The sequence below is a fragment of the Alosa alosa genome, chromosome 8, assembly GCF_017589495.1.
Source record: "Alosa alosa isolate M-15738 ecotype Scorff River chromosome 8, AALO_Geno_1.1, whole genome shotgun sequence".
NCBI classification, from domain to species: domain Eukaryota; kingdom Metazoa; phylum Chordata; class Actinopteri; order Clupeiformes; family Clupeidae; genus Alosa; species Alosa alosa.
This window is the reverse complement of record NC_063196.1, coordinates 24,161,635-24,179,075: the sequence shown is the minus strand read 5'-3', so window position 1 is coordinate 24,179,075 and position 17,441 is coordinate 24,161,635. Positions and strand designations below refer to the sequence as shown.

Sequence of the window (17,441 nt, the reverse complement as noted above, 5' to 3'; positions counted from 1 at the left end):
AGCTTTCTAGAAACGAGACTCCTAGAAATGGCTTCATTTGACAAATAAGACGGCTGCGCTATGCTGTCTGACTCCTTTTAGAACAATGCCCCCCCCCCGGTATGTCCCTGATATGAGGAAGATCGACCCAGCAACTAATTTAAATAAATACAAAGTGAAACTTTGAAAATGTCTGCTCTTTTTGTGCCGACAAGCACCACCTTTGCTTATTAATCCTCAATAGAAAAGCCAATATTAACATTATCCTCTGACACTCTAGTGAAGCCCTGGCTCCTGGTATAACACTGATAAATGCCGCAGGTTCATCTGTGCAGCCAACTATTGAAATATGGCACATAATTTCCCCCCCGTTCCTGCAGAAGGCCATTCATCAAGGCTAATACAAATTTGTGTCACAAATGCACAGTTTTACTTTTGGGTCATTTCTCACTATGCGGTCTCTGTGCACCAGGCTGCCTAAGCAAAAAAAGAGAAAAGAATGAATAGAAAAAAAAAAAAAAAAACGAGTGCAAGGGGTTTGGAATATCTCAAGAGAGAGGATATCTTAATGCCACGTCTCCTAATAAGGGAGTCGTGGTAAGAATATACAAAGCTCTACTACTAAACAATAAATAATAAAAATAAATAATAATAATAACAACAACAACAATAACAGCAACATTGTGATTATTATTATTATTCACACAAAGATATAGAAAGTCTATGGATAAGACACTGCTTGTTATGTTCTAGAGAGCGCTTGCAGACACACACCTGTCTGGAGTTATTTTCAATATCTTGAGCCCGAGTGAGGTACCAGTCAGTGAGGAGTGTGATTGGTGGAATCGCTGTGCGGAACCTCTCAAGGTCTGCCTCCTCATACAGGAAGTCATCCTCATCAGGAAGGTTGGTCTCCACCACCGATCTGCAAAGTGAAGAGTTTGGTTGGACTTGGTTACCAAGGACAAGAGAATTAACTCCTCACACTTACCCCCTTGCATGAGTACATAATGTTTACGAGGTCATGAAAGGGTGCAGTGTTTCCCATACATTGACTCATTTGTGGCGGCCCACCACAATGTCAACACTGACCACCAAACAATGATTTTCCATGTTGTACTATTTAAATGGGATGGAATTAGTTTACAGTAGAGCTATGTGCACCTTTGCACAGCCTCTCCTTGTATCTCAACAACCTACATGCACATTTAAAGAAAACATTAACAATCCTTCAGTTGTTGGCATAAAAGTCGACTGGCTAAATTGGGCTTAAATCTGCATCATAACCAAGCTGCGCTTATTTATTTATTTTTAATTTGTTAAAAACTGTTGCATTCAAGTTAATTCTGCAAACCTACCACCACAAATAGAATTCAATTCTGTGGGAAACACTGAGGGTGTATAGGAACACAGGATGTTTATAGAATAGAATGCTTTATTCTCACTAAACAGTTGAACAGCAACATTTAGAGCATCCTCCCTGAGCAGTACATACAGTGAAGACACAGCAAACAGAACCACAAACAGAGAAGCACATACTGTACACATACAAAAAATACAAAATAACAAGTATGGGTTTAAAAGAACAATGTGAAGGTATGTTACAAATAGGCACCAATACCCGCACACAGACTTATCAGTCAGAATAAATAGCAATATGTAGCAGGATTGCTGGACAGTACATTGCACTGTACCCATCTATTTTGTACAGGATGTACTCAATGCAGAGGTCACTAGGCATGGTGAGTTGTATCTAGCAGCAGTGCTTGATTATGAGACCGAGTTCAGTGCTTTGATGGCAGAGGGGTAGAAAACTTTTCAGGAGTCTGGAAGCACTTGATAGACCTCTAGCACATTCCAGAGGGGTAACAAGCTTTTCAGGAGTCTGGAAGTGCATGCTCGATGGTGTTTTATGCCCCCAACGTCGTCTTCCAGGCAGCGCTGCCACAGTCAACTTAAAAGGCACCTTATCCTAAACCTAACTCCAACCCTAACCCTAACCCATGCCTAACCATAGTGCCTTCCAGGCAGCGCTGCCTTGAAGACAACATTGGGGGCATAAAACACCAAGAAACGTGCAGGCGGCCTTGATAGACCTCTAGCACCTTCCAGAGGGGTACCAAGCTTTTCAGGAGTCTGGAAGTGTGGCCTTGATAGACCACTGGCACCTTCCAGAGGGGTAGAAAGCTTTTCAGGAGTCTGGAAGTGTGGCCTTGATAGAGCTCTGGCATCTTCCAGAGGGGTACCAAGCTTTTCAGGAGTCTGGAAGTGTGGCCTTGATAGACCTCTGGCACCTTCCAGAAGGCAGCAGAGTGAAGAGGTGGTGGCCAGGATGAGGAGTCCTTAATGATGTAAAAGTCCTCCATTGAAGGCAGCTGAGTGTTGGTGGTTCTCTGTTCTGATTTGAGAACTCTCAGAGGAGCATTCTGGTCAGCCTCTGAGCAGCTGGCGTACCACTCCAGAATGCCAGATGTAAGTGTGCTCTCCATAGACCTGCGACTCGAGGACTAAGCAACAGCTGCTTGGCTTTCCATCGTGTCTTTAAGAAGTAGAGCCGCTTCTGTGCCTTCTTCACCAGTGAGGTGGTGTTGACAGCCCAAGTGAGGTCCTGGGAGATGTGTGTGTGTGTGTGTGTGCCAAGTTTTTGAAGTTACACACTCTCCACCGTGTCTATTCTTGCATAGAGGAGCAGGTTCCTCTCTTGGTCTCCTGAACCAGATGATCAGCTCTTTTGTTTTGGAGGTGTGGACTGCCAGGTTGTCCATCTGATGCACCACCACACAAACAGTTTAACATACTTCTTCCCTGTAGGCAGACTCATCATCCACCATTGTGTATTAGTAAGACCACAGTGGTGCCATCTACAAACTTGATGATTGTATTGGTGCTGTGGGTTGGTGTGCAGCCGTGGGTGTAGAAGGAGTAAAGAGGAGGGCATAGCACACAGCTCTCTGGAGCTCAGGAGCAGAGCTGTCAAAATCCGGCTTCACAAAGTAAAAGTTGTTTCTCCCTGTGGACTTAGCATAGGTGTTTTCACTAGTTAGCTCATCTATCTGGCTGAGGAGTTGTGCCAATTAAAATCAGCTGGTTTAGTAAATGGTTGGAGTAAATATGTGGCAGGACTTTTACCTTCCGAAGCTGGACTTTTACAGCTCTGCTCAGGAGTAGGGGGGTGTTGGGTCCACATCCTGACAGACTGTGATCAGGTTGTTCAAAAGCCAGATTTGGCAGTCTGCTGGGGATGATGGCGTTAAAGACAGAGCTGAAGTCCACTAACGGCATCCTCACCTATGTCCCCTGATGTTCTAGATCAGTGCCGTGTCGAGAGCAGTCTTTATGGTGTCTTCTGTTGACACTGTGGGCAAACTGATGTTGGTGCAGGGTGGGTGGGAGTGCAGTGTTTCCCATACATTGACTTATTTATGGCGGCGCACCACAATATCAACATTGACAACCACTAGGGCTGGGCGAAAAAACAATAGCGATATGTATCGCAATAGACATGTAATCGATATCAATAAAATATACTTTTGATAGAACATTCGATAATTAAAAGCAACACACACCTCTCCCGCCTTACGTTTGTCCATAAATAAATAGGCTATATCTTGCATTGTAGCTAGTATGTGCAACTCTACCAAAGTAGGCGATAGAAGTAGGCCTACCTCAACACAGACTTGAGTGCACTCTCTCTCTCTCTCTCTCTCCCCCCTCTCAACAGGCGCATCCCTCCTCAGCATGCACATGTAATCCAAACATTCACAATCGTGCAAGACGACTGGCGAAATTGCTATTAAATCTGGTTAGCGTCATTAGCACGCTGCACAAATTTGTTCAAAACTGCTGCATTCAAATTGACTGCTAAATTCTAATCATCTCAATCCTGATGGAAAATGGAAAACTATTTTCCAAGACTCACGGGCCTGTCCCAAGGAGAAAAAGTATTCATTTGAAACTTAAACACACGTGGGGAAACTAAACAGTCTAACCAGTAGACTAAACTAGAAAATTAAGCTACTTTGTTTACAATATTTCCAGGCTTCAACCAGTGCTGCTTTTCATTCAGACTTATGTGCACATTTATTTATTTTAGTGTTTTTCATGATTGTGTTGCTATTTCTTTTCTCTGTTTGTTTTGATTAATAACTGAGGTGATTAAAATCAGAGGAAGGTTAAGTTTAAAATAAGTGTTTAAATGTAACTTTTTTTCCCTTCTGGTCCTTACCTGAAATATATTTATTTTTTTTCTTTTAAAAAAATTATTATCGACATTGACTGATATGAAATACTTATATCGTGATACAGTTTTCAGCCATATCACCCAGCCCTAACCACCACACAATGATTTTCCAGGTTGTACTAAATTGTGCTAAAATCTGGTTAGCATCATAACCACGCTGTGCTAATTTGTTAAAAACTGTTGCATTCAAGTTCATTCTGCAAACCAACCACCACAAATGGAATTTAATTCTCTGGGAAACACTGGAGTGAAGACTTGATGTGCCTTAGGACCAGCCTACCGAAGCACTTCATCACAATTGGGGGTGGGAGCCAGAGGTCCGAAGTCAGTTTAGGCTGCTTGATCGCGGTTTTCTTTGGAACAGGCACATTAGTGTCAGACTCAAAGCATTTGGGGGCAGTGCACTGAGAAAGAGAGGGATTGAATGTGGACAGTGCACTGAAATAGAGAGGGGTTGAAGAGGTTACTGGACACCTCCTGGACATCTCCGCCAGCTGATCAGCACAGTCTCTGAGCGCCCTCTCTGAAAGTCCACCTGGCCGGTGGCTTTCGTAGGGCTGACACCGCTGAGCACTCTTCGGCAATCCTCCGCAGTCACAGTAATGGCCAGGCGGTCAACAGTTGAGGGTGGAGCCATTGCCATTGCCACTATGCAAGCTTGTAATTTATAGGGGGGATAGGGGGGTTGTAACCCCCCCAATAATCAAAACCAGCCAATACAACTACCCCATAATCATAAATATTAACTGTTATAGAACATGAAGTCCCAAATGTATAACCTAAAGTTACGCCCGTATGGGTTGAAGCCCAGAATCTGTGGAAAAGCCTCAGACTTTTTTGTTTCCATCTCTGAGGCTGAGGTAAATAATCAAATTTAGCTGTTGCCTAGCAGTGGAAATGATAGACATGATTTTTTTAAAGACAACACATCTATTGATCAATCTAAACAGCAAAGCAATCAAGGATGCCGTTCTCAACAATTTAATGGCATGTTGTTTCAATTTCTCAAATGTACTCGCACAACCGTTGCCTAGCACTATTTAGACATTTCTAGCATTTATATAGTCTCGCCCCCAAACTTATTACAAGTGGAGACTGAAGCTACTCACCAGAGCTCATAACCGAAAAAAAAAAAAAAAAAAAAAGTCTTGGTCTGGTCCCGGTCATGAAAGGGAAAAGGCAATTAGCCTAGCTTCTGACCCTTTTAGAGGCTTATATGTATTTGGGCCACCCTCCGCTAACATCACAGAGTGAACACTTAAAATGTGCACTTTTGAGAATACAAGGGCATAAGTGTGAGTAATGTGATGAGGCCAGGGGAGTGCAGTCGATGCTTTTGAGTTGAATCAGGTAAATGCTTTAGTGTATATTTCAGTCGCAGGCCAATCCAAAAAAACAACACAAAAGACAGTTTCTCACCCTCACCCAGGAACAAGACTGTTTAGTAGGTGTTTTGTCAATCTGAAGGGAAGATGGAGCTACTGGTAAATGTGTTTGTGTGTGTGTGTGTGTGTGTGTGTGTGTGTGTGTGTGTGTGTGAGTGAGAGAGTTGGAATTTTGTCAGAAAATAAGCACTATCTGCTGATTTCTCTAAGCCTGCGAGGCTGAGTGAATGGCATTAGAGCAAAACAAAAGTAACAGTTACAAACAGAGACTGCTGACTGGGCACTGGACTGAAGTGTGTAGATGTGTGTGTGTGTGTGTGTGTGTGTGTGTGTGTGTGTGTGTGTGTGTGTGTGTGTACCTGCAGTCACTCTCCTCACACCAGTCTGTGTCCCTGTGTTTCCGCTCATCCCATGCAATACACACCAGAGTGCCCTCCTCATCAACACTGCAAAACAGAGAGAGAGAGAGAGATACAAAGACAAAGAAATAGAGAGAGAGAGATATACAAAGAGAAAGAGAGATATACAAAGAAAAATATACAAAGAAAAAGAGATAAAGAGAGAGAGAGATACAAAGAAAAAGAGAGATACAAAGAGAAAGAGAAAGAGATAGAGAGAGAAAGAGAGAGAAAGAGAGCGCAAGTAAGACTCCATAAAACCAAAAAGTAATCAAAACATACATACAGACATATCCAAACAGCCAAATGAGAAATGGCAAATGGAAAGAACACCAGGTGTAATAATACACCTGAAAACATACTGCAGAGGAACCAGCACAGAGGCTCCATTTCATCTCCTATTTGCTGACACAGCTTTTCACCTGCTCTGCACGACACAACAAATCCTTCAGATCAGGAGAACTAAGAGTGGTGTGTGTGTGTGTGGGGGTGTGGGTGTGGAGAAAGGAACACTGAAAGTGAAGTGATGGCGTATCAGAGGAGTTGTGTGTCTGAAAGAGAGGCATTAAGACAGTGGGGGGGGGGGGTAATTTAGAGACAGAAGCTGGGCCAAATTAGCCCCCTGGCCCTGGTGGAGGGCAACAGAACAGGGGAGAGGGCCGAGGAGTTTGGGCAGTTTATTTAGGCGCCATTAGTCACCGGGCTGCATAGGGAGGGATTTCTTTTTTTCTCTCCAAGCGCTGCATATATCAGACCGCTCCAGAGTCTACGCTCACGGCAACTTCAACCAGACATTAATCACTCACACACACACACACACACACACACACACAGACATAAAGAGAAATATACATTCACAGACAGACCTGGGTATACACTAACTCACAAGTGAAAACATTACCTGGGTGCAAACTTCTTACAGAAAATATATTTGGGATCAGATCCAAACTCTGTAATACTAGTGCGCCAAATATATGCCCTACCTATACACGCACGCCGCATGCACGTACGCACAATGAACTACAGCATGTATGCATGTGTACAGCTGTTTGGGGATTTTATGACGTTCTCACAACTCATAACGTCAAACTCAAAACATTACAATGGAGAGCACCGCTAAGCATCTCAAAAGTCAAGAAACTGTCAAATACAGCGAGCCATAATGGAGTTTTGCTGCACACATAACGGGTAAAGTGTGTGTGTGTGTGTGTGTGTGTGTGTCTGTAAGTGTATGTGTGTATGTGTGTGTGTGTGTGCGTGGCGCCCGCTTGTGTCTATGTCCTGTAAGTGGATGTGTGTGTGTGTGTGTGTGTGTGTGTGTGTGTGTGTGTGTGAGAGGGGCCACTTGCGTCTATGTCCCTGTAAGTGGATGTGTGTGTGTGTGTCCCTGTAAGTGGATGTGTGTGTGTGTGTGTGTTTGTGTGTGCCCGCTTGTGTCTATGTCCCTGTAAGTGGATGTGTGTGTGTGTGTGTGTGTGTGTGTGTGTGTGTGTGCCCGCTTGTGTCTATGTCCCTGTAAGTGGATGTGTGTGTGTGTGTGTGTGTGTGTGTGTGTGTGCCCCTTGTGTCTATGTCCCTGTAAGTGGATGTGTGTGTGTGTGTGTGTCCGCTTGTGTCTATGTCCCTGTAAGTGGATGTGTGTGTGTGTGTGTGTGTGTGTGTGTGTGTGTGTGTGTGTGTGTGTGTGCGAGTGTCGCTTATGTCTATGTCCCTGTAAGTGGATGTGTGTGTGTGTGCCCGCTTGTGTCTATGTCCCTGTAAGTGTATGTGTGTGTGTGTGTGTGTGTGTGTGTGTGTGTGTGTCCACTTGTGTCTATGTCCCTGTAAGTGGATGTGTGTGTGTGTGTGTGTGTGTCCGCTTGTGTCTATGTCCCTGTAAGTGGATGTGTGTGTGCATGGATGCGTTTATGTGACGAGAGTGTGGAGGTGGCTGAGGAAAGTAAATAAACAAATGGCAAGAGGAGAGAGAGAGAGAGAGAGAGAGAGAGAGATGGAGAGAGAAAGAGACAGATGGAGAGATAGAGAAAGAGAGAGGAGAGAGAGAGAGAGAGAAAGAAACGGATGGAGAGAGAGAGAAAGAGAGAGGGAGAGAGAAAGAGAAAAAGACAGAGAGAGAGAGAAACAAACATATGGAGAGAGAGAGAGAGAGAGAGAGAGAGAGAAAGAGAAAAAGAGAGAGAGAGGGAGAGAAACAGATGGAGCGAGAGAGAGAGATGGATCGACGCAGGAGACCCGCTTAAGATTCTGTCACCAGCCGTCGAGGATCCCTACTTCAAAATAATTTGATCTGTTATGCTTCAGGTATAAATTTAGAAAGTACAATTATTTTACCGTTTTTTTCCCTTAACATGCCCAGGAGTGTCAAAACAACTCACGGTTTGCATACAAACACGCTTCCACAATTTAGTCTATTCCCAAGAGAGCTGTGAACAGAACATTCATAGTGTAGAAAAGCCTACGGGACACATGGCTAGATAAATAAATAAATACATAAATAAATAAACAAACAAACAAACAAACAAACACAAACGTATGAAATCTCTCTGTGCTTTTTGAAAGGACAGTGTATAGCAGATTTGGACAACAACAACAAGCTCTGTTTACTAGCTCCATGGCAGTGCAACAGAGACACAACACACTCTGAGCCATGTGAAGAGTTGTCCTGATAATGGCATGTCTTCCACAGTGGCATAAAGCCTTGTCTGTCCTGTCACCATGCGGGAGGCTGCCTAGCTCATTTGAAGTTCCAATGAACCAATCAGGAATGTCAACACATAACAGATGGAGCACTAAACCAATGAAATCCAACCTTCATGACCTACAGGCATAGCATCTCTCACAACTGACAAAGCTTATGGGAAGAATAAACATAATATGATGCAATATAGGAAAACCCCTTCACATGCCGCACTCAGAAATCCTTGATTTCTGCTCTGTTTCAACCGAATTCATGACATTTCACCAATTTAAGATTCTGATACCATCCCTTCAACATTCTGATACCATCCCTTTAACATTCTGGACACTGTCCCCTACCAAATCCTGGATGCCATCTTGGACGTTGCTAGGATGGCATCAGAATTATAAGATGGTAAAATTGCACCATGTGAAGGGTTTACAGTAAATAATGTAAAATAGTACATCAATAAACAGTCTAAAATGATTCAAAACACATCTGGTGCCACTGCACCATTTGGCCAAATGACCTTTTTACCTCTGGCCCAGTGGAAGGGTCGTCTTAGAGGTGGAAGAGTCGTGTTAGAGAACATGACGTACCAGGCCTCGGGGAGCAGGATGGTGTACTCATGTGGAGAGGTGGTTTCTGGGAAATTGCGGAGGATGGCCAGGCGATGCTGCAGCAGCTCTGAGCCGTGGTAGGTGAAGAGGATGCGCAGGGCCTCGACGTTGCTCTCCTGTTGTGTTGACGCGACACACACGCCTTACCTACGACACACGCGACAAACACGCAAGACGCACGCACGCCTTACACACGCCACACGCGCCAAGACACGCACGCCAGGACACACACACACACACACACACAAATACAAACGCACGCACGCACGCACACACCACAGTATTAATACACAATAGGGAAGGGAGAATGAGAATATAGATGCAGAGGGTCATTTCAGGGTTTTAAATCCGAAAGCACATATAAAATGTATGCATTTCAAACCACTGAGTTATGGCACATATGAACATTTCACAGCAGTATATGATCACACACACAGATAAAACCCAACACACACATCAGAAACAAAACAGCATGCACACAAAAGCACACACCTCAACATAACCACCCACACACACACCAACACACTCACCCACCCACCCACACACACAAACACAGTTAGGGCGATAAAGGGCTTTACCCTGGCATAGTTTCTTGCTGACTGGACAATATTCTGACTGCGGAAAGTCTTAAAGAATTCAGCATCATATCTCTCCTCCGCGGTGTGAGGGCCACCCAATATATCCTACAGAGAGAGAGAGAGAGAGAGAGAGAGAGAGAGAGAGAGAAAGAGAGAAAGGAGGTAGAGGAGGTAGAGAGATAGAGAGAGGAGGTAGAGAGATGGAGGGGGTATAGAAAGAATGAAAAAAGACAGGGGAAGTGTGGGGGCAGTTGAGGAGAGTGGGGGAAGGAGAGACAGAAAGAAAGAAAGAAAGAAAGAAAGAAAGAAAAAGGGCAGAAGAGAAGTAAAGTAAGAGAGAGAGAGAGGGAATCATAAAAAAAGAAAAGAAGAAAGAAAGGGAGAGAGGAAAAGAGAGACAGACATGAAATGTCACATAAGACCACCATAAAGCCTTACAATCTCAAGCAAGAAGAGCTTAGAGTCTTTGCCATTCCAGCAATACCACAGCGATAAAAAGTTAGAGGGCTTGAGGAAACTCCTTTCAACGGCACAATGATCCTCGACTTCGCAAAGGGTGAGAGCTCTCTATAGTTCCTCAACAGCACAATGCCTACCATGAAGAAATGAAAATTAATTCCCGACTAATTTCATTTTGGTTATTTATTTTCAATTATCGGCTATGCACTGATTATGAAGGAATGTCAGTTTGTGTGGCCAATTTCCTGCGGCACGCTCAAGGGGAGGTCTGACATTTTAAAGGCCTAATTTCAGGCCTCGGAAACTTAATGGGGGAAACAGCGACTGACCTGGTAATAACAAACACATAAGCCCACCTGCCAGGCTGGATCAACTTTCTTCTTACAATCTCTCTTATTTATTTATTTATTTATTTTATTAATTTATTTATTTATTTTATTAATTTATTCTATTATTCATTCATTCATCCATCCATCCATTTATTTATTTTTTGGTCCCTGTTTTTATGCATGCACTGTGTCATAGCCATTCACTAAATGTGTGTTGCAATGCATTTGCAATAGAGCTAGAAAGTAAAGAAGTAAATCTAGAAGAGAGAGAAATCAAACCAAGAAAGAAATCATGAAAGAGAGAGAGAGAAAGCAGGAAGTAAAGCTTGAAGGGAGGCAGGGAAGCAAGCAAGAGTCTGTCTAAGCTGTCTGAATGTTAAGGTCAAAACTAAACCTTGAAACTCAACAACGAGGATATTTAATAGAGTGACATTTCCTTAGTCTGCAAGCTGTCTGAGAACTTAATCGCATGTTGAAGCCACAAAAGTGGTGAGGTCATTACAATTCATCTGCTATGCCCTGCAGGAAACACCTTGAAGCTAGTAGGAAGTTCGGACACCCTCTGAAATGTTGGACTACGTGTTACATTTTTAAATGAACCAAAACACAGAATAATTCATTTATGATTTTATCAAACGTTTTGTTGTGAGGTGATGAAAACACAAAATTAGCTTACTTAACCGACAACATTGAACTTCGCTAGTGTACCTCCTGAACCATAACCTTAACTACACTTGCCCAACTTAATGAACTTACTGTAGCAGTGAGCAGAACAATGACAGACAAGTATAACACTTAACACTATATCACACCCAAAGACCCAGGAAACAAGTCCTAAACAAGCGCTTAGCATACCAGGACTTCCGTTCATCGGGGTGAATTTTGACAGTTTTTCCACTTTTGGTCTGAATATGTTTTAAGTGTGTGTGCGTGTGTGCATGTGTGCATGTGTATGTGTGTGACAGACCAAGGTAAAGTCCCTTCTAGATTATGCTAATATTTATGAAAGCTGTAAATGCTAGAGCATTTGAGCGCATATGAGAGCATATGAGATCACAGCCCATATGAGATCAATGATCAGCTCAAACGCCTCAGGAGGCCGAGATAGATCCTAGCAGGTTAAGCGGTTAAGTACTAGGGACTTACAGAATAGTATAATAGTCTAATGGTTCTTGGGGTTCAGAGAACTATAGCACACAGAGCTTAAAAAAACAATAACATGTTCTTATAGTTCTGATATACAGTAGGTTTACTAAAATGTTCTTATAGTTCTGTTATACAGTAGGTTTACTAAAATGATCTTATAGTTCTGGGGCCATATTCACAAAGCCTTTTATCTTACCACTAGGAGTACTCCTAAATCGCACTAAAAAGATTTTAGCTGGGGATGATTTTAGCGCGGGAATGATTCCTAACACCTCCCTTATGATGATGAGTGGCAGGTGACAGGTCTGAGAATGTGTGCGCTACACAAGGACGGAAGATGATGAATAACTGAATAAAAAGGCCTAAATGAATCAAGAGTAAGGCAAAACAAATAGCCTAGTAGCCTAATGAAACATACGGATTGATGTAGTATCTTTGTAACATTATTAAATTAATCTGTCACCATAGCCTATGCCTACGTTTGCAAAGGAGAACATTTTAATTTGATTCAAAATGGAACGTTACATTTAATTTACATGTTGACAATGAGTAGCCTAGTTTTGGTTGTTGTTGGTGGCATTATTGCATCAGTTAGTTATGCCTACAATGCAAAATTGTTTCCTCGCGATTGGAAGCTCCTGTAGCCGCATAGGATTTCAAAACATTGCGACGTGAAATGCCACAAAAAGCGGTTTGTGAATAGGTCTTAGTGAGTTAGGAGTCCTCTCAACTTCTTTTAAGCTGTCCCAGACTTGGTTGCTACTTTTAGCTCTAAAATTAAAATGCTTCGTGAATTACTTTTAGTGAAAAAAATTAGGAGTCCTAAAGTTAGGAGTGACACGCCCATTATTTTTAGGAGTTGCTCCTAAATTCGCCAGTTAGGAGCTACTTTTAGCCTTAAAATTCTTTGTGAATACAGCCCCTGATATACAGTAGGTTTACTAAAATGATCTTATAGTTCTAGGTTTACAAAATATGATCCATGCATGTAAGTACATGAAACTGTATATAGCTGCATTAGAGCACTTTAAAAACAATTATACACAAAATAAGGAAAGACTGAACAAAGAAACAAACAAACAAATAAACAAACAACAACATCAAAGTGACGGAATGAATGATTGACAGATAGAATGATTGACAGGTAGAATAATTGACAGGTAGAAAGGGAAACCTCATAGGTGGCCAGCCTGTCCAGGTAGCAGAGAAGCTTCAGACGACTTCGGCATAGTTCCTTCTGTTCCAGAGTCAACCTACAAACACACACACACACACACACACACACACACACATACACACATACACACATACACACAGATACACACACACAAAATCAGATCTCAATATGCCATCAGTTCAACCCCATCACCGTACTTCTCCTCCAATTCAGATGGGGTAAATGGTATCTCTCGCTTTGATAGCACAGAGGCAAAATGTTATGGTATACTCATTATAAAATAAATCACACGCCATACAGATGTAGAAACTCACACTCACACACACACACACACACGCACAAGAAATATGGTCTAATAATGTGTTCAAATTGACCTGTTCAGCCAGATGGTGATAGTATTTGTGTGTGTGTGTGTGTGTGTGTGTGTGTGTGTCTTATAGTTTAATCTGTTTGCACTTTGTAAGGCACTTAGGTTTCTGAGCCAATGGATTGAGAAAGAAATTAGATTGTAATGACCTGCTGCCTCACTGTAACACACACACACACACACACACACACACACACACACACAATTTTAATTTAATGTATTATCCTACAGAGAAGATACTGAAGAACAATACTGTTTGGTCATGCATACCAATATATTGTGAACACAGACACATAAAGCAAGCTCACACTTGTAGTCAGACACACAGAGATACACGCAGAAATAGCAAACACACACACACACACACACACACAAAATGCATCTAGCACAGAGCCATTATTGTAACAACTGTGCAGTTAAAAAATAAATTAGGCAAATGATCAAGGCAACACAGCAACATTAAGAGGAGCAAGTGTGGTGTCTACCAGAGCAGGCAGCAAGGCAGTGTGTTATTGGGTTACCGCCCCAACTACTGATTTGGGTCTAAGGCAGCACTACAAGCCACTAAAAGGTGTTGAGCTGTCTGAGTTAGCTTTAGAGTATCTGTGTGTGTGTGTGTGTGTGTGTGTGTGTGTGTGTGTATGTGTGTGTGTGTGTGTGTGTGTGTGTGTGTGTGTGTGTGTGTGTGTGTGTGTATGGGTGCCCTTCAACACAAGCTGCACGTCAGGCAGATTTCACACCGTTAAAAAAGGACTACTTGCAGAGCAAAGAGAACACAGTCCAGGATAGGGGTGAACGATTTTGGAAAAAAATCTAATTGCTATTTTTCTCACCAATATTGCGATTGCGACGCGATATGCGATTATTTTTAAGCTCTTTATCTTCTGTCTTATTCAACAAAGACAAGCAATATATTATTCTATAGTATGACCAACACAAAATTAGATAAGTTAAACATAAACTGTTCTTTCCTGGAGCCCAGGCCTATGTTATGATGGCATTAAGTCATTGAATAAGATTGATGAATGAAATTTGTTTTATTTAACTATTTTAATCACATTAGTAGACCTATTGTTGAACTTCCAGCCTTGTAAACATTTAATGATTCTGATTCGTTTCTATTTCATGTAGATATGACCTTCTTTTCGCTAGTTAACAAATACATGCAGTGGCACCGATTATCGGCTTCTCATTGTCCTGTGTTTCATCCATACAAGGACGCTTCCCCACACCCCACACACCGCACGCCGGCGACACACACAATACGCATTACACAAGACGACAAGACACACGCACACACACGCACACACACGCACACACACACGCACACACACGCATATACACACACACACACACACAGACCCGCTCCTCTCCTCTGTAGGCTACTGCACGTGAATCGAACAAACTACTGTAGATTGTTGTAAGCGCCAAAATAAATGCGTCAATGACCGTTCGCCCGGTGTTAACTAAAGGTTAGCATCATCAACACCGCAGCGCAATACGCATGCATGCAAATTAACTAGTTTGAATATCACAACAAAGCCAATCGCGGAGACAAAACTCTTTAAACATTAGCTTACCAGACACACACACACACACACACACACACGTGTGGACCACTCAAAGCCATTTACAACACAGAAGGCAGTACGTAGCCAGGGGGAGCCAACAGGAAATGAACTGAATCATTGCCAATTAAAAATCACAGACCAGTGAGTGTGCAGTGTGTGTGCAGTGTGTGTGTGAGTGTCTGTAAATTATCTTTTTTTATTGTGATTACACACAATAAAACACCTTTCATTTCTCCCTGTGAGGCAGAGTAAAGATATTAAACTCAGCAGGTGAGGCTGTTCCCAACAGCACAAGCAACCACGCACGCACGCACGCACGCACAAACACACACACACACACAAACACACACTTTCTCACTCAATCACTTACAAAGTGTCCAATATGGCCATTTCCACAGCATAATTATTTTTGTGTACAAGCGATTAAAAAATATTTTCATAGTCGTTTCATCCGTTGATCATTTTCTCTTTAGTTGTTTACTCCACAACATGTCAGAAAAATGTCAACTGGTGCTTCTCAACGCTCTCCATTATGTCCCCAAATGCCTTGTGTTGTCTACACACAATGCCATAGTTATGTCCCCAAATGCCTTGTGTTGTCTACACACAATGTCATAGTTATGTCCCCAAATGCCTTGTGTTGTCTACACACAATGCCATAGTTATGTCCCCAAATGCCTTGTGTTGTCTACACATAATGCCATAGTTATGTCCCAAATGCCTTGTGTTGTCTACACATAATGCCATAGTTATGTCCCCAAATGCCTTGTGTTGTCTATACGCAACTCTCTCCATTATGTCCCCAAATGCCTTGTGTTGTCTACACGCAATACCATAGTTAGGTCCCCAAATGCCTTGTGAGAAAAAAGTAAACTGGTGCAATGCCATAGTTATGTCCCCAAATGCCTTGTGTTGTCTACACACCATGCCATAGTTATGTCCCCAAATGCCTTGTGTTGTCTACACGCCATGCCATAGTTTCCATAGCTCACAATTTTTGCACAATAGTGTAAAATGTTTCACGATTACACCACCACGATCCAAAAACCAAATAACATATTTTTTCCTGGAAAAACATTGTTGAGAGCTGCAGCATCCTGGCGTGTGGTCTCCGAATGTTTTGACAAACTGTCTGATCTACTGGGCGGCGATTGCTGGCACTAATAGATGGCACTGGGGTAGAGCATCTCTTTCAGGCACAGAGTGACCTCAATTTCTCAAGACAGCAGGGAGACGGAAAAGACAGATTCCAAATCAAACCACCAGAATTATGTGTGTGTGTGTGTGTGTGTCAGAATTATTTTTGTGTGTGTGTGTGTGTGTGTGTGTGTGTGTGTGTGTGTGTGTGTGTGAGAATTATTTGTGTGTGTGTGTGTGTGTGTGTGTGTGTGTGTGTGTGTGTGTGTGTGTGTGTGTGTGTGTGTGTGTGTGTGTGTGTGTGTGTGTGTGTGTGTGTGTGTGTGTGTGTGTGTACAGACTATATAAATGTGAAACAATGATTGTCATATAAAAGAGAGAGAGAGAAAGACTGTGTGTGTGTGTGTGTGTGTGTGTGTGTGTGTGTGTGTGTGTGTGTACCTGCTGAAATCCACTTTCTTGAGCAGCTCTTGTCTCTTCTTCTGCTCTTTCTCCTTTCTTCTGTCCATCTCCTCCTCAGCAGAAAGAAAGTCTTCATACGGAGTGTCATCTACATCAACGTCACCTGGAAGGATGAACCTGTGTGTGTGTGTGTGTGTTTGTTTGTTTGTTTGTTTGTTTGTGTGTGTGTGTGTGTGTGTGTGTGTGTGTGTGTGTGGGGAGCCAGAGAAAAAAATAAGAGTAGTAGAGATTGCAAAATTGTAGAGATGATAAAAGAATGTGTTTGTGAAAGTGCATATAAAAATGTTGTTTGCATGTCTGTGTGCGTATAAAAATGTTGCGTGCATGTGTGTGTGCGTATACAGTATGTTCAAAACGTTGTGCATTGTTTGTTTTTGTGTGTATCAGTCGGTGTGTTTGAGTATTTCTACGTTTACATTTGTGTATGTATGAGAGAGAGACCACGTGCAGGGGTGTGTGTGTGTGTGTGTGTGTGTGTGTGTGTGTGTGTGTGTGTGTGTGTGTGTGTGTGTTCGCACACCTGCCACCGTCTTCTCCGTTGCCGATGGCGATGAGGGCCTCGAGGTCAGTGCCCTTAAGTCCGTACTGCAGCAGCTCCTTGGCAGCGTCCACATTCTCCGGCACCCGCTCCACACACTCATGCAGCACCCACGATCGCTTCTTTATCTTACTCTAAACACACACACACACAAAAACACAGACAGATAGAAACAAACACAGACACACACACACAGATAGAACCAAACACACACACACACACACACAGATAGAAACAACCACAGACAGTTATAAACAAACAAACACATACACACAGAGAGAGAAATAAACACACACAGATTTTAACACAGAAAAATCTACATTAATCTACAGCATTAAATAAACTGATCTAGGCAGATATGTCCATAATACACTGACA

The 17,441-nt window shown here is 42.6% G+C and overlaps 1 protein-coding gene across 1 annotated transcript in view; it reads right to left on the bottom strand.

Annotated features, from left to right (window-relative positions):
- The window catches only part of nbas (NBAS subunit of NRZ tethering complex), a 201,557-nt gene that overhangs the window by 149,095 nt on the left and 35,021 nt on the right, over nt 1–17,441 (bottom strand). Inside the window, 7 exon segments of the mRNA XM_048249961.1 lie at nt 754–904; nt 5,964–6,050; nt 9,279–9,415; nt 9,878–9,982; nt 12,986–13,064; nt 16,505–16,642; nt 17,046–17,197. Coding sequence (XP_048105918.1) covers nt 754–904; nt 5,964–6,050; nt 9,279–9,415; nt 9,878–9,982; nt 12,986–13,064; nt 16,505–16,642; nt 17,046–17,197 — 849 coding nt within the window.